Source organism: Cervus canadensis, chromosome 13, assembly GCF_019320065.1.
Source record: "Cervus canadensis isolate Bull #8, Minnesota chromosome 13, ASM1932006v1, whole genome shotgun sequence".
In the NCBI taxonomy this organism is placed as follows: domain Eukaryota; kingdom Metazoa; phylum Chordata; class Mammalia; order Artiodactyla; family Cervidae; genus Cervus; species Cervus canadensis.
This window is the reverse complement of record NC_057398.1, coordinates 36,110,977-36,129,434: the sequence shown is the minus strand read 5'-3', so window position 1 is coordinate 36,129,434 and position 18,458 is coordinate 36,110,977. Positions and strand designations below refer to the sequence as shown.

At 43.0% G+C, this 18,458-nt stretch overlaps 1 protein-coding gene across 3 annotated transcripts in view; it reads right to left on the bottom strand.

The window, feature by feature from the left end:
- UBE4B (ubiquitination factor E4B) overlaps positions 1–18,458 on the bottom strand; it is a 124,660-nt gene that overhangs the window by 80,113 nt on the left and 26,089 nt on the right. For 2 of the 3 annotated variants that reach the window (XM_043486389.1, XM_043486387.1), the window contains exon 2: positions 4,629–4,815. In XM_043486389.1, coding sequence (XP_043342324.1) covers positions 4,629–4,815 — 187 coding nt within the window. Of the gene's footprint in view, positions 1–4,628; positions 4,816–6,372; positions 6,487–18,458 lie in introns of those variants that run through there. The other variant, XM_043486388.1, reaches the window with a different exon arrangement.

Below are 18,458 nucleotides of genomic sequence, written 5' to 3'. Positions count from 1 at the left end.
GGATCTCATGCAGCCCCAGGTCGAGGTAAGGACTCTGACTTTTATTTCGATTGAGGCCAGAAGCCAACAGAAGATGACGTGACCTGTCTTAGGGGGGGTTTATTTTCTGTTTCACTTAAACCTATTTCATAAGTTCCTGAAAATCTGGGCTTTCCTTGTGGCTCAGCTAGTAAACAATCCGCCTTTAATGCAGGAGACCTGGGTTCGATCCCTGGGTTGAGAAGATCCCCTGGAGACGGGAAAGGTTACCCACTCCAGCATTCTGTCCTGGAGAAATCCATGATTGCAAAGAGGCGGACATGATTGAGTGACTTTCACTTCACTTCCTGAAAATTTGTTTATCCAATCTGCCAAGAGTATGGCTAATGATATCTACCTGTTTGTGATTATGAATAATGAGGATTACAGGAGAAACACAATGGTGACTTAACAGCACAGAGGCGCACCTGCCAAGAATGAACCATTCAGAGTTGCCCAAGTCTGTCGGTTACTGTTGTGACAATAACTATCCTCCTTGCTGAAAAGAATAATGCTTTGCAGTGCTGTACTCAGGCTTCAGTGGAAGCCAGTCTGGCTCTGCATGGACAACAGTCTGAGGTGAAGCCAGGGCAGGCACGGAGAGACATGTCTAGAGCCCACTCTAGGAGTCCAGGCAAGATATGCAACTACCTTGAACCTGGGCAGTAGCAGGAGAGGTGGTGAGAGAGACGAGGTGGTGAGAAATGAGTCTGCTTCTAAATTTTGCTGATGGACCTAGGACAGAGGTCAGCAAGCCTCAGTCCACAGGCCACACTTACTTATTTTTGTAAATAAAGTTTTATTGAAACACAGCAATGCTCATCAGTTGACACAAAGTCTATGGCTGTTTTGTGCTGGGGGCAGAGAAGAGTGTTTGTGACAGAGACTGCACAGCCTGCAGAGCCAAAAATATTTACTAACTGGCCCTTTAAAGAAAGAACTTGCTGATCCTCAACCTAGAATATGAGGTAAAAAGTAGAGAGAATGTTTTAAGCTTGAAGAACAGTGAAGTGTTAGTCACTCATTCATGTCCAACTCTTTGCAACCCCACGGACTATATAGCCCACCAGGTTCCTCTATCTATGGAATTCTCCAGACAAGAATACTGGAGTGGGTTGCCATTCCCTTCTCCAGGGGATCTTCCCTAGGCAGGGACTGAACCCAGGTCTCCTCCACTGCAGGTTGATTTTTTACCATCCGAGCCACCAGGGATGCCCATTTTAAGCTTAAGCAACTAGAAAAAAATTGAGTTATCATTTACTGAGATAGGGTTCTAGGAAAGAATAAGATGTAAGGAAATATCACGAACTTGATTTTGAATGTGTTAACTGTGAGACATGTATCAGATGAACTTCAGACTGAAGTTCAAAGAACAGGCCTGAGCTGGAGGTACCAACTTCATCAGATTAGAAATACTCATCAAACCCAGTAAACTGGATAAAATTAGTAAGAGAATAAGCATAGAGATGGAGAGGAGAAGAGGTTAAATACTGAGCCCTTGAACCCTGACCTTTAGAAGCTTGGGAAATGAAAAAGACTCATACAAAGAACTAAGAAGGAACAGGTGGAGACAGGATGAAAATCAGGAGCGTAATGCTCTGAAACTGAAGAGAGAGTGTTTCAAGGAGAAGAAGGCCAAAGCCACGTGGAATGGAGCTGACAGGGCAGACCAGACGGTGACTCAGAGCTGACCACAGGAGGCTGCACCTGATGGGACTCGACTCAGCAAGGTGCAAGGACAGAAAGAGGAGGCTAAGGATAGGCAACTCATTCTAGAAGTCCTGTTGTGAAGGGGTGCAGAGAAGCGGGGTGGAAGTCAGCAGGGGATATGAAATCAAGAGAGTTCTTTTTTATTTACTCCCATGATGGGAGAAGGAACAGCATGTACGATGGCTGTTTAAACAAAAATAAAAGGTTTCCACTTGAGATGGAGAACCAGATGAAACAGGAGAGAAGACAGGAACTGCTGTAGCAATGGCTCTGGGCAGTGAGAGGAGATAGGATCCAGGGTACAGACGGCAGCAAGGGCAGGACAGTTCAACTATGACAAGAACTGGCCGCACATACTGGTTGGCAGTGGAGGCCTGATCGAAGTTGAAGGAGGTAGGTTCCCTTCTGCCTGCATCTGTTCTCTCCACAAAACTGGAAGGCGGGCCACATGGAGAAGAGGTGTTACAGATTAGAGAAGCTATGAAATGGACTGAAACAGACTGTGGGAGAGTGAACAAGGAAATATAGTACAATTACCCACTAATATTAAGGGTCCACTTGAGTTTGTGATGATGGCTCTGAAATGAGACTGCTAGTATGCTTTTTCTCTAGTCTTATTTCACAGCAAGAGCCCAAGAACAGGAGGGGGCTGGGACTTAAGACGAGGATCATACTTTAAGGGAGGAAGACAGAGTGAAGAAAGAGGCCAGAGAAGGAGTGACAGTAGTGACTGACCATGAAATTTCCACAGGGTGAGGAGGGAAGTAAGGACACGAGGAGGGGGAAACATGAAGAAAGTAAAAAGGTGATGAGTCAATGAACTGTAGCCCCGAGGGAACACTGAGGATTTGGGCACAGAGGGGTGAGCCAAAAACCCGAAGGTGGCTGTCAGAAAGTCACTGAGACTGAAAAATCTAGAGTCTGACCATGGCAGTGAGTGACTGGAGCCAGAGGGAAGGAAAGGTCGCTGAAGGGGAGGAGCTCAAGAAACAGAGAGGCCGGAGTTCTGGAAGGATCATCCACATGGCTATTGAAATCATCACAAATCAAGACAGAAACAGTGCTGGACAGACAAATAGTGGACATAACGAGTCCTGTGGGTGAGCGTGTTTTGGAATATAAGCCTCAACAAGGGAGGGGAATGGAGAATACTGTCAGGTGACACAAGATTCAAACCAATGTGTTCTCAGGGTGGAGGAAGAATGGTCCAGAAGAAGAAATGAGAAAGCAAAGGAGAAAAAGGTCAGATCCAGTGAGAGCACTAAGGGGAAGGGACGCTGACAGAGCATGATTTTGCTGGTGACTGGGCACGGGGCTTTCAGAATTTGGGGAAGTGGGGAAGGAAAGGTACATGTGACAAACCACATAAGGATTAGAGACTGGGAGATGAGGCATGAGGACAGGGGGAGACGGGGTGGCTGACATGAGTGGGCATAAGGGGCATGCCAAGATTAATCCTGGAGGTCCCGAAGAGACGACCCGCTGCAGCGAGGAGCAGGCAGGGCTCCAAGTCCCCAGGAGACTTTGCTGATGCAGTGAAGTTTTTAAGTCCCTCCCCATCCCACGAGCTCTTCCCTGGACACTTTCCAGGATCCCAGGTGGGGTCTGATCATGGTGAGGCAAGCAGTGCTGCTGGTGGCACCATAGGAAAAGGCAGAAAAAGGAGAAAACAATTGGAATCCTGAACCTTTCTCCTAGTAGATCACCACAGCTTCTCCAAGCAGTGTAACCACGAAACATTTCAGACACAGGCATCGTTTATTACTAACAATGTTTTGGCCTGAGCCTCTCTTATTTAATAATTAGCAGATTTACATAGAAGCATTTATATTTGCCTGAGGAGAGGCTTACAATGATGCCTAACGAGAGATATAGTAACAGAAACTCTGCAGATAACTTTTAATCAATAAGTTATCCTAAATCACGAAGATGGATAGTTCTGAGGTGACAGTGCATTAAACAAAAGCAGAGCTGACAATCAGATATTATATTATTAGATGATATGATGATCAATGCAGGTCTCTTAGTATCTGCTTTTTCCTACTTAGAATCTTAACTATTATAATAATTATAAAGTCACTAATTATTACATTTGATAGAAAAGTTCACTTAGCGAAAAGACAGATATCTTTTTTTTTTTTTTTTAAAGACAGGTATCTTAAAACATACATTTCCCAATAAAGACAACCATGGATATCAACCATGAGCTCATTAATTATAAAGAAATTAACTTCTACAACAGTTAAACTATCAATGAGACAATTAGAAGACATCATATCAGGTGAAATACTATGGCTTATTTATATTAATACTTCTGTAGTTAAATAGTTCAAACTTTTATTCTATTTTATTTTCTTTTTGGCCATATTGCAAAGCTTATGGGAAATTAGTTCCCTGACCAGGTATTGAACCCAGGCTCCCAGCAGTGAGAGCACAGAGTCCTAACCATTGGACTACCAGGGAATTCCTCAGGTGAACTTTACATACCCTGAAAATTCAGAAAAAAGGTCCTATGACAATATAGAATGAAGACAATGAAATCCATATCAGAGGCATTATTTGACCATTATTTCAATCTTGCATTTGCAGAATATTTTATCTTAAAAAGAAAAAGCATCAACCAAAGTCATAAAATCTGCAGAACCAAATTTAGTCTTAAGCTCCTTGCCATCAAAGACCTAGCCTTGTCTGAAAAAAAGCATGAAGGTTATACAAAACAGTCAGCTTCAACACATCACTATCAAAATATCAAATGAACAGACATTAACAAAACACACTGTAATGACCTTAATCTTGAAACCACTGCTTGCAGGATTTTAAAAAGTTGCTGTTCATTTTATCCTGCCGTAGAAATGTGACAACTGTAACAGAAAGCTCCCAGGTATGAAGGAGAGGCTTACCTGATGCACCAATGGGGGAGGTAGCGGGGGTCATGTTGTGGACGTTGAGACCAAGGCTCTGGGAGGGGCCTGGAGCTGATGCTGCTATAGGAGGCCCGGGGGGGTTCTCTCGCTGGGGAGAAGTGAGAGGGGTGGTAGGCTGGGAGGTCTGTCCACCAGCAAGTCGTGCAAGGCGCCTCCGTCGGATCTACAATGAGGGGGAAAGAGCATTCTGTGAAAAACAGCAGAAACACAACTCTGCATGAGAATAACAATATTTGTGCTATTAATAACCATACCTGAGCATTAAAAACTAAACATGTCTTGAGAAAAAGGACTCATTCGAGACAAACGATAACTCTGTGTAGCAGTATTTTTATAAGTTACCAACTAACTTTTAAAAAATTGCATCTTAATCGCTTTACCACCTGTTTATCAAACCGCCCTGAGTGACACTGTGAATTTACAATAAGCATACTATGCTTTTCAATACATTAAAGCTCCTTGTTATGGTAATAAAGTCCACAGACTTGGTAATTTTAAATAGGCAGAATTTAAAACAAATATACACCATGTCTGGCTGAGTCCCTTAGCTGTTCATCTGAAACTACCACAACATTGTTAATTGGCTATGTCCCAATGCAAAATAAAAAGTTTAAAGTTTAAAAATAAAATACATAGCCAATATAATTTCCTAAAACAATGAGAAAATGACAAAAGTTACATTAAGAGATTTTACTCTCATTTTTAAGAACAAAATGATTAGGTTTAATTTTCAACAGAAATATTATCTATAATTTCCTCCTTACAATTATATCCCAGAGTTATCAAGTGATTACAAATATGTACCACAGAAGCCCAGTGGATCACAGAAATGGTTCTCCCACATGTTGACTGTCATTAATTCATAACCAGGCAATGAACTCTGAGCACCTGCCCTCCCAGGCAGTGGGCATATGTAACAATTATGATAAAGTTTCTGACTCTAAGTGGGCATCAGAGAAGCAAACCAATTAGGCTGCTCACACTCTTTCCATTACGAATAAGGAAGATAAAAAAGTTAAATTACAGCAAACGTTAATAGGGATGGACACTGTCTGAATTAAGAATTTATCACTCATTCTAACATTGGTGGAAATCTGCACCTTCTGTTCTTCAGACAACAGGACTGACTCTTGGCCCCAAAGTTGAGAAGCCCCTCCTATAAATATATCTATCAAGGAATTTATACAAAATCCTGAAGTTGTTTGGTTTTTCAACTATCTCCTTAACTAGATTAAATTCCTTGATGGAAAGAATTACTAACAGGGCTTATTTATTTAAATAAAAACTGATGCTTCTAGTAATGTTCTAAGTACTTTACACCTTACTGTTTAATCCTCATAATAACCCACTGAAGCAGGTACCTATGTACATTTTGTATATGAGCAAACTGAGGCACAGACAGGTTAGATGTCTTGCCTAATGGGTCAGTGGCAGAGCTGGAATTTGAACTCACTAAAATCTAGCTTTAGTGTCTGTGCTCCTATCACTAAAGATGGCCATATCTAAGGGTCTCAAAAACACTTTTAGAGGGTCTGTGAAGCCAAACATTAAGACATTAGCCTTTTTCACTCTCATTCTCCCATGTCAAGTGGAGTTTTCCAGAGGCTACATGACAAGTGATGCTGCAGCAAATTAAATAAAAAAGTTAATGAGATTCCAGCTGTCTTCCATTAAATTCGACATTTAAAAGAATTGTGAAAGTAAAAACAATGTCACTCACTGAATTTGTTCTGGAAAATGTAGTGATTTTCGTACAGTTCAGTTCAGTCGCTCAGTCGTCTCTGACTCTGTGACCCCATGGACTGCTGCACGCCAGGCTCCCCTGTCCTTCACCAACTCCTGGAGTTGGCTGAAACTCATGTTCATCGGGTCAGTGATGCCATCCAACCATCTCATGCTTCTTCTCCACTGAGTCAGTTCTTTGCATCAGGTGGCCGAAGTATTGGAGCTTCAGCATGTCCTTCCAATGAATATTCAGGACTGATTTCCATTAGGATGGACTGGTTGGATCTCCTTGCTGTCCAAGGGACTCTCAAGAGTCTTCTCCAACGCCACAGTTCAAAAGTATCAATTCTTCCGCACTCAGCTTTCTTTATGGTCCAACTCTCACATCTATACGTGACTACTGGAAAAACCATAGCTTTGACTAGGCAGACCTTTGTCGGCAAAGTAATGCCTCTGCTTTTTAATACACTGTCAAGGTTTGTCATAGCTTTTCTTCCAAGGAACATCTGTCTTTTAATTTCATGGCTGCGGTCACTGTCTGCAGTGATTTGGGAGCCCAAGAAAATAAAGTCTGTTTCTGCTATTTCCCCATCTATGTGCCATGAGGTGATCGGACTGGATGCTAAGATCTTAGTTTTTGTATGATGAGTTTTAAGCCAGCTTTTTCACTTTTCCTCTTTCACCTTCATCAAGAGGCTCTTTAGTTCTTCGTTTTCTGCCATAAGGACAGTGTCAACTGCATATGTGAGGTTATTGATGTTTCTCCCAGCAATCTTGATTTCTGCTTGTGCTTCATCCAGCCCAGCATTTCTCATGATGTACTCTGCATATAAGTTAAATAAACAGGGTGACAATATACAGCCTTGACGTACTCCTTTCCCAATTTGGAACCAGTCTGTTGTTCCATGTCCAGTTTTAACTGTTGCCTCTTGACCTGCATACAGATTTCTCAGGAGGCAGGTAAGGTGGTCTGGTATTCCCACCTCCTGAAGAATTTCCCATAATTTGTTGTGAACGACACTGTCAAAGGCTTTGGTGTAGTCAATAAAGCAGAAGCATATGCTTTTCTGGAGCTCTCTTGCTTCTTTGATGATCCAATGGATGTTGGCAACTTGATCTCTGATTCCTCTGTGCCTTTTCTAAATCCAGCTTGAACATCTGGAAGTTTTCAGTTCATGCACTGTTAAAGATAAGCTTGGAGAATTTTGAGCATGTAATTTACAATGTAACTCTGATACCATGTAAAGTAAGTGCAATTATATGGTAGTCTGAACATTCTTTGGCATTGCCTTTCTTTGGTATTGGAATGAAAACCAACCTTTCCCAGTCCTGTGCCCACTGCTGAGTTTTCCAAATTTGCTGGCATATTGAGTGCAGCACTTTCACAGCATCATCTTTTAGGACTTGAAACCGTTCAGTTGGAATTCCATCACCTCCACTAGCTTTGTTTGTAGTGATGCTTCTTAAGGTCCACTTGACTTCACACTCCAGGATGTGTGGGCTAGGTGAGTGATCACACCATCGTGGTTATCTGGGTCGTTAAGATCTCTTTTGTACAGTTCTTCTGTGTATTCTTGCCATTTTTTCTTAATATCTTCTGCTTCTGTTAGGTCCATACCATTTCTGTCCTTTATTGTGACCATCTTTGCATGAAATATTCCCTTGATATCTCTAATTTTCTTGAAGAGATCTCTAGTCTTTCCCATTCTATTGTTTTCCTCTATTTCTTTGCATTGATCACTGAGGAAGGCTTTCCTATCCCTCCTTGCCATTCTTTGGAACTCTACATTCAGATGGATGTATCTATCCTTTTCTCTTTCGCCTTTAGCTTCTCTTCTTTTCTCAGCTATTTGTAAGGCCTCCTCAGATGACCATTTTGCCTTTTTGCATTTGTTTTTCTTGGGGATGGTCTTGATCACTGCTTCCTGTACAATGTCATGAACCTCTGTCCATAGTTCTTCAGGCACTCTAATCAGATCTAATCCTTTGAATCTATCTGTCACTTCCACTGTATAATCATAAGTGATTTGATTTAGGCATACCCGAATGGTCTAGTGGTTTTCCCTATTTTCTTCAATTTAAGTCTGAATTTTGCAATAGGGAGTTCATGATCTGAGCCACATATGAATGAAACAACAATCACAGAAAACTAACCAAACTGATCACATGGACCACAGCCTTGTCTAACTCAATGAAACTATGAGCCATGCCGTGTAGGGCCACTCAAAATGGACAGGTCATGGTGGAGAGTTCTGACAAAACGTGGTCCACTGGAGAAGGGAATGGAAAACCACTTCAGTATTCTTGCCTTGAGAACCCCAGGAACAGTATGAAAAGGCAAAAAGATATGACACTGAAAGATGAACTCCCCAGGTCAGTAGGTACCCAATATGCTACTGAAGAAGAGTGGAGAAATAACTCCAGAAAGAATGAAGAGACAGAGCCATAGCAAAAACAATGCCCAGTTGTGGATGTGACTGGTGATGGAAGTAAGGTCCGATGCTATAAAGAACAATATTGCATAGGAACCTGGAATGTTAGGTCCATGAATCAAGGTAAATTGGAAGTGGTCAAACAGGAGATGGCAAGAGTGAACATCGACATTTTAGGAATCAGTGAATGAAAATAGACTGGATTAGGTGAATTTAATTCAGATGACCATTATACCTACTTCTGTGGGCAAGAATCTCTTAGAAGAAATGGAGTAACCCTCATAGTCAACAAGAGTCCAAAATGCAGTACTTGGGTGTAATCTCAAAAATGACAGAATGATGTCTGTTCGTTTCCAAGGCAAACCATTTAATATCACCGTAATTCAAGTCTATGACCCAACCGCTAATGCTGAAAAAGCTGAAGTTGAATGGTTTTATGATGACCGACAAGATCTTCTAGAACTAACACCAAAAAAAGATGTCCTTTTCATCATAAGGGACTGGAATGTAAAAGTACGAAGTCAGTTATTTTCATTGAAAATATGTTATTGATATCAACACTGTTGTTGTTTGTTCAGTCACCAAGTCATGTCCAATTCTTTGTGACTCCACAGACTGCAGCATGCCAGGCTTCCCTGTCCTTCACCATCTCCTGGAGTTTGCTCAAACTCATGTCCATTGAGTTGGTGATGCTATCAAACCATCTCAATCTCTGTTGCCCTCTTCTTTTGCCTTCAGACTTTCCCAGCATCAGGGTCTCTTCCAATGAGATGGCTCTTCCAATCAGGTGGTCCAAGTACTGGAGCTTCAACTTCAGCATCAGTCATTCCAGTGAATATTCAGCATTGATTTCCTTTAGGATCAACTGGTTTATCTCCCTGCTGTCCAAGGGACTCTCAATTCTTCTCCAGCCAAAAATTTGAAAGCATCAATTCTTCAGCACTCAGCCTTCTTTATGATCCAACTCTCAGATCAGTACATGACTACTGGAAAAAACCATAGCTTTGACCATACAAACCTTTGTTGGCAAGTGATATCTCTGCTTTTTAATATGCTATCTAGGTTTGTCAAACTTTCCTTCCAAGGAAAACAAGCTTTCCTTTTACTTTCATGGCAGCAATCACTGTCCGCGGTGATTTTGCAACCCTAGAAAATAAAATCTGTCACTGCTTCCACTTTTTCCCCTCTTATTTGCCATGAAGCAATCGGACCGGATGCCATGATCTTAGTGTTTTGAATGCTGAGTTTTAAGCCAGCTTTTTCACTCTCCTCCTACCACCTTTAACAAGAGGCTCTTCAGTTCTTCTTCATTTTCTGCTACTGACATATAATGGCTTTTATTAGTTTTTTAAAGAATTAATAAATACTTTTCTAAATTTCTCAGTTTTCACTTCTGTGAAGTGAAGTGAAGTGAAAGTCGCTCAGTTATGTCTGACTCTTTGTGACCCCATGAACTATACAGTCCGTGGATTTCTCCAAGCCAGAATACTGGAGTAGGCAGCCTTTCTTTTCTCCAGGTACTCTTACCAAACTAATATCGTAAAATATTGATGGATATAAACCACCTAAACAAAAAATCATTGGGAGCCTCAATATTTTCTAAGATATAAAGGAGACCTGAGACCAAAATCTTTGAGAATGGTTGCACTTCCCTGGCTGCCTCTTGCTCACTTATCTTTATCTCCCTAAAACCTAGCTTGGCATCCAGTCTCTATACGTGTTTACCACCCAGAACTGGACAGGGGAGGGGAAAAGCAGAAGTCATCACCAGTCCTCCTGGAAGTGGAAGCTGTCACCAGTTCTGTGATGAAAAACCCACTCAGTGATGAAGCTCTCTGCACTGAACTGCAGAGAGCCCAGTGACTAGTGTTACTTGTCAGCAAAAAATTTCATTCACGTTAGCTGAAAAAAGTTAATAATCACCAAAGCTTAACCACTGTTTTAAAAGCAGTGATATTCATTCCCACTGAGTTTTCACCCCCCTCAGAACCCACAGTCATCAGTTTACAAAGTTAGCACTTTGAAATAAAACTAAACACGAAAAGGAATTCGAGTTGCCTATCCTACACCAGGCCCTGGAGCAAGAAATGGCAACCCACTCCAGTATTCTTGCCTGGGAAATCCCATGAACAGAGAAGCCTGGCAGGTGGCAGTCCATGAGGTCACAAAGAATCGGACATGACTGAGCACACACCATGTGCTTTTCTGACATGTTCTGCCGTATTAATTTCCCAGGAAATAATGAGGAGGGGATCAGTCTGCTGTTCACTTAGTGCATTCACTGGTAGCGGTGTAATATAACTTCTCCCTCTTGGGCAACTTAAAAAAACAAAATTTGCTCCCGTAATGAAAGGAAACAAATCAAGAGTCACTTCTATACTAGGGAAGGTCAAAGCAAAATTAGCCTCTAGGGCTTTAATGAATATGATCCCTGCATGAAAATAAAAGTCACTTAGTTGTGTCCGACTCTTAGTGACCCCATGGACAGTCCACAGAATTCTCCAGGCCAGAATACTGGAGTGGGTAGCCTTTCCCTTCTCCAGGGGATCTTTCCAACCTAGGAATCAAACCCAGATTTCCCGCATTGCAGTCAGATTCTTTACCAGCTGAGCCACAAGGGAAGCCCATGACCCCTGTAAGAAAGTAAAAAAAAAAAAAGTAGAAATTATTATTATTATTTGGCCACACCACACAGTTTGTAGGAACTTAGTTCCCTGACCAGGGATTGAACCCATGCTCTCAGAAGTAAAAAGCATGGAGTCCTAAACAATGGCCCACCAGGGAATTCCCTATAAATTACTTATTACTGTGATTAGATCTACCCAAAGTTATCTTTTCAACATCTGTGTCTTGCTAACATAAAATTAAATTGTAGTTATATACATGTTTAAAGTTGGTTGCCTAGCAACAATAATTGTACATCCAGTTTAACAGAAATAAAAAGATATATTTGTCTTAAAAATAAAAAGAAAGAAAAACTTCAAGAAACTAACAAAGTTGTTCTCTCATGAACACTTCACTGGAGTGGATGGGGGAGGTGGACCAGGAAACACCCCTGCCCCAAACTGTTTCCAACCCAGTGAGCAAGCCAGAGAGACAGGGTCTGTGTTCAGCTTCCCTTCATCTCCACAACCCTGATTATTTACCACCAAGTCCTGCTCCTTCCACATGAGTCCACCCTCTGTTCTCAGCTCCTCTGCCACCATCTTCTCCAGGCCACCACCCTCTCTTACCAGGACCTCTGCAAAAGCTTCTTAATGGATCCACCTGGGTCCAATCTGGCCTGGTGGGCAACAGTTCACAGGACTGCAAAGAGTCACACAGGACTAAGAAACTGAGCATGCACACAAACACTTTCAAAGCTTTGTGCAGGCTAAGTCGCTTCAGTTGCGTCCAACTCTTTGTGACCCTATGGACTGTAAGCCTGCCAGGCTCCTCTGTCAAAGGGATTCTCCAGGCAAGAATACTAGAGTGGGTTGCCATTCCCTTCTCCAGGGGAATCTTCTCGACCCAGAGATCGAACCCGAGTCTCTTCTGTCTCCTGCACTGGCAGGTGAATTCTTTACCACCAGCACCACGTGGGAAGCCGGTCAAAGCTTTAGATTTCAGAAATGCAAATTAAAAGCACTCCAGGCTAACACCTCACACTCACCTTAGGATGGCTACTATCAAACCAAAAAAACATAAAACAACAACTGTGAGCAAGGGTGTAGAGGGACTGGAACACTTGCACACTGTTGGTAGGAATGTAAAATGGTGCAGCCACTATGGAAAACAGAGTGGCAGTTCCTTAAGAAATTAAAAATCGAATTACCATATAATCCAGTAATTCCACTTGTAGGTATATACCCAAAGACCTGAAAGCAGGGACTCAAACAGGTATTTGTGTACCCATATTCACAGCAGAATTATCTGCAAAAGGTAGAAGCGACCCAAGTGTTATCAACAGGTAAACAGATAATTAAAATGTGGTCTACACATAAATGGATTGTCATTTAGCTTTTAAAAGGAAGGAAATTCTGACACATGCTGCAACATGGATGAGCCCCGAAGATGTTATGTTGAGTGAAATAAGCCAGTCATACTGAACCTGGAATAAAACCCAGATCCTTACCATGTTCTACAGAGTGCTCCTCTGGGGTCGTGGTGTCCCACTCTGGCCCTCGGACAGTTCCTAGATCATCTTAGCTCTACCTTGCCTCTTGTTGTTGTTGTTTAGTTGCTGTGTCTGACTCTTTTCTGACCTCATGGACTGTAGCCTGCCCGGCTTCTCAGTCCATGGGATTTTCCAGGCAAGAATACTGGAGTGCATCCCCAATGTTCATCGCAGCACTGTTTATAATAGCCAGGACATGGAAGCAACCTAGATGCCCATCAACAGATGAATGGATAAGGAAGCTGTGGTACATATACACCATGGAATATTACTCAGCTGTTAAAAAGAATTCATTTGAACCAGTCCTAATGAGATGGATGAAACTGGAGCCCCTTATACAGAGTGAAGTAAGCCAGAAAGATAAAGAACATTACAGCATACTAACACACATATATGGAATTTAGAAAGATGGTAACGATAACCCTATATGCAAAACAGAAAAAGAGACACAGAAATACAGAACAGACTTTTGAACTCTGTGGGAGAATGTGAGGGTGGGATATTTCAAAAGAACAGCATGTATACTATCTATGGTGAAACAGATCACCAGCCCAGGTGGGATGCATGAGACAAGTGCTCGGGCCTGGTGCACTGGGAAGACCCAGAGGAATCGGGTGGAGAGGGAGGTGGGAGAGGGGATCGGGATGGGGAATACGTGTAAATCTATGGCTGATTCTTATCAATGTATGACAAAACCCACTGAAATGCTGTGAAGTAATTAGCCTCCAACTAATAAAAAAATTAAAAAAAAAAAATACTGGAGTGCATTTCCATTTCCATTTCCACTGTCTTGCTTCTGGCCACTCGCTAATTCCTTTAGTCTAGGAGCACTTTCCCTAATTCTTGACCCACCTGGCTCTTTCTCTTCCTTCCATTCTCAGCTTAAATGTCACCTCCTGGAGGACTTCCTTGACCATCCTATTGAGCACAGCCCTCCCCACCACATTCATTTCATATTCTGGTCACATCTTTCTAGCAATTTTCACGGTCCATAAATATCTTGTTTATTTCTTATCCAGTCTTAACTTCCCTAGTAGAAGAGAAGCTCCATAAGAAAATCATGTCTACTTGTTCACCACTGTATCCCCAGCAGTGAGCATAGTGCCAGGCACCTGTGTTAGTTGCTCAGTTGTGTCTGACTCTTTGTAGCCTGCCAGGCTTCTCTGTCCACGGAATTTTCCAGGCCAGAATACTGGAGTGGGTAGCCATTCCCTTCTCCAGGGGATCTTCCCGACCCAGGGATCAAACCTGGGTCTTTTGCAATGCAAGCAGATTCTTTACGATCTGAGCTACCAGGGAAGTCCCTGACACATAACATGTCTTTATACCCAGGACGAAGGGAGAAATAAATACAGAGTGAAGTGAGTACTGAAGCCACACACAACAATGATTCACTGAATATTCAAAGCCCAGACAGTGTTTCAGACTTCTGATATTGACTCCTCTTCAGATACTCCTCATTCAACCTCATTCATCAAGTACCCCAATAAACAGGACAGTCCCTGCTCTCGTGGAGCTCAGATTCTAGCAGGGGTCCAAAGGACAACAGTCAAATGGACAAAAAGGATGCCAAGTGGTTATGAGCACCATTAGAGAAAAATAAAGCAGAGGAGGGTCAGTCGGGCATGCTGGGGAGAGGGCAACATAATTTTTACATAAGGTGGATTGAGAAGCCTCTCTGATAAAGGGGGACACATGAAAACACCTGAAGGGAGGGAGGAAGCAAGCCATGTGGGTCTCTGGGAAGTGGGGTGCGACTGTGCGTACCAAGTCCAAGGTCAACAAGGGCAGTGTGGTTACAGCAGAATGAGCAAGGGGAGGAACAGCAGGAGATGAGGTGTCGGGAGGTAAGAGGGGGGCTTTGAGGGCCAATGTAAGAGGACTGGCTGTGGGGAGCCACCAGGGGGTTTTGTGATCAGAAAAAGAACATGATTTGACCTACATTTTAAAATTGCTATTTTGGCTCCTGGGGAGAATAAACTGTAGAGGAGAATGAAAGTAGGCAGAGACTACTCAGGAGGCTACTGGAATAATCTATGGGAAGATGGATGATAACTTGGACTAGGGTGGGTAGCTGTGACGACGATGGCGGGTGGTCAATTAAGGGGTATACTTTGAAAACAGAGTTCAAGCTCACAGGAGGTGCTGATTATACACACTACTGATGGGAGAAATGATGGGGTATATACTGTTTATGGAATAAAGTTATTACCTTTGAAAAAGAACACATACGGTTTTTGGGGAAAAAAATATAAAGCTATTTTAAATCTGGGTGAAGGGGAGGATAAAACTAGAAGAGGCAAAGATGACATCAAAGTCTTGGGCCCAAGCAATTTATTACATCAGTTTACAAAGTAAAGACAGTAAGAAGAATGGAGGTGGGGAGAGATTAAATAGTTCTTTTAAGACACAAGATTATTACGCAGGCAGATGGGAGTTGTCATGAAGATATATAATCTGATGTGTGGGGCAGAGGACAGGTTAGGATGACAATTTGAGAGCTGTCAGCTTCTAGATGGCATAAAACGCCGTGAGACAGAGTAAGGCCACTAGGTAGGGAGTGTAGACAGAGATGAAGAAGTCTGAGGATGAAGCCCTGTAACCCAGCAACAATGGCAGCAAGAGACTAGGGCTAGTTCTCCAAGAGAACTGAGACTGGCTTCCTAGAAACCAAACAGTATTTCAAGAAAGAGCGATTACTGATTTGGCAATGAGGTGGTAGCTGAGCACCTAGTCAAGAACAATTCTGATGGAACACTGGGGATGGAAGCTTGACTGGAGAAGGTCCAAGGATGTGGAGACAGGAAGCACAGACTTCTGAGGATTTTTACTATTAAGGAAAGAGTGAATAGGGACTTCCCTGGTGGTCCAGTGGTTAAGACTCTGTGTTTCCACTGCAGGGGGACATGGGTTCTATCCCTGTTTGGGGAACTAAGACCCCACAGGCCACACGGCACCACCAAAAAAAAAAAGAGTAGCTAGATGGGGGTTGGGGGAAGAAGATGAGGGAAAGCAGAGTCTAGAGAGGTTTCTGCTTGTGTGTTTTCAAGGATGGCAGAGAGTACAGCCTGACTCACACTGATAGAAAATACGGTAACACGGGACAGCAGGGACACCACCAGACATGATGGCGGGAGCTCACACACACCGTCCTCTGAGTGCCTGCCTTTTCTCAGTGGGAGGGAAATAAGACCATCGGCTGAGAGTGAGAGACAGGAGTCAGGGGTTTAAAGAGAGAAGGTACCAAGTAGCCATCTAGAAGAGAGAAGAAGAACAAACTGAAGAAATAAATGGCAACCCACTACAGTATTCTTGCCTGGAAAATCCCATGGACAGAGGAGTCTGGTGGGCCACAGTTCACAGGGTCACAAAGAGTCGGACACGGCTGAAGACACTTAGCACGCAGAGTCAATGGCTAGGCAACACTAAGCAAGCTCGTGACTGCTGGAGACCAGCGACCGTGGACTCAGAATGAACCCCAGAAGACCATTCAAGATGGCGGTATCTTTGTCTCCAGCCACAAACAGCTTTGTGGGGCGAAGCAGGCGGAGAGCTGAATTTAACCCCAAGTGGGGTCTTGCCAGGCAGGCAGGTTAGAGGGAGGTAGGAACAGAGGAATTGAGCGATGACAATGAAGAGTCCTCCCTGATGAAGAGGAGTGTGGACGTGCATGGGGGAAGGCGCATGGGCTGCAGATCCCAGGACAGCTGCCTTTAATACACGATAAGAAAAGTGATTTAGGGACTTCTCTGGTGGTCCAGTGGTTAAGAATCTGCCTTCCATTGCAGGAGATGTGGGTTTGATCCCTGATTGGGGAACTGAGATCCCAGATGCCGTGGGGCAACCAAGCCTAGGAGTCATAACTACTGAGCCAGTGTGCCACCTGGGACGGCCCTGGCATAGAGTGCTGCTGCTGCTGCTGCTAAGTCGCGTCAGTTGTGTCTGACTCTGTGTGACCCCATAGACAGCAGCCCACCAGGCTCCTCCGTCCCTGGGATTTTCCAGGCAAGAGTACTGGAGTGGGTTGCCACTGCCTTCTCCTGGGCACATAGGGGGTACCGTTTAAATATCTGGTGAATTAATGAAAGCGTAAATGAAATACACTAGAAAATGCATTACACATGAAACTTACTATTATTGGAATAATAACATTGCCTCTGAAAAAGCACACACACACAGCTTTTAGAAAAATCACAAAGCCATTTTAAATCTGGGTGCCAAGTTCAGCCTGCAATGTTAAATTCAGATGTTCTCCTCAGCGTTATAAACATAGCACAAATGTCCTGACTCACTGCAATAAGGGCTTGAAGGAAGTTTTCCAAAGAAGAAAGATTTCCACTGTGCTGCCTTCCCCATTCCCTCCCCAGTACCATTCCACAAACACAGGTTTAAAAAAAAAGAAGAATGAAGACTTTGTGAAATAGCCTGTGGATTATTAAGGGAGAGAGGGGAATGGAAGAAGGAGAAGGGGCAGGTCCACCCATGACATGAGCTGGAAAATGATTGGCAGAACCTGTCCGGACTTCCCATCTTAAAGACCTGCTGGGGAGCAAAAAAACAGTCGTGCCGGGGCAGTGCTCTGGGCGGCCACACAGCAACACTCTCATTAGGAGACAAAGCCCTTCAGTGGATTGGCCACCTTCCACCATGGTGGTGGCTCTGAACTGGTTTAGCAACCTGAGGACCCTGCGAATATCTGGACTGGAGACTCCCTCCTAAAGAATGGCTTTGAGCAATCACAGGTATGAAAGCCTATCTAATTAATCTATTAAGAGACGTGACCTCACTTTTATCACAAGAAGAACATATGAGACACAAACTAAAAATAGTACCACACACCAAAATATCATTAAGCGTCTATCTCTTTGCTTACTCTACTTTATATATAAGCACACAAGACTGGTATAATCTCTCTAAAGTAAGACTTTTGCTTAAAAAGAATTGCTTTCCTAGATGTCACAGACAGAAAAAACCCAAAAGCATAAAAAGGAACTTCCAATTCCTCAACTTGTGTCCCAAACCACAACTCAAACCCAAACATACTGATCATGAAAGTTCATTCCTGGTTTTTCTTGTCTTGACTGTTTCAGTTCTTATTTCACAAATGACATTAAAATAGAGGTTTCCCAGGAATTCCTTGGTGGGCCAATGGGTAGGACTCAGCACTTTCACTGCTGAGGGCCAGGGTTCCACTTCAGGATGCCTGGGGTTCTATCCCTGGTCGAGGAACTAAGATCACGCAAGCCACACGGCATAGCCAAAAAAAAAAAAAAAACAATAATAAAGTTTTTAAAGGATAAAAAAGGTAAAATAAATAGAGGTTTCCCTAGAACTGTTCTGACGCAGTATTTCCTACCCTCACGGTTCTGATTAACTAAAAATAGACTCAAAACAGCCTCTGTTCAAAACAGCGAGGGCCACAGTGGTGACATGAGGCAGAGGCTAAGACAGGATGGGCCAAGTTGTTCCTCCTATTTTTAGCATCTGTGTTGG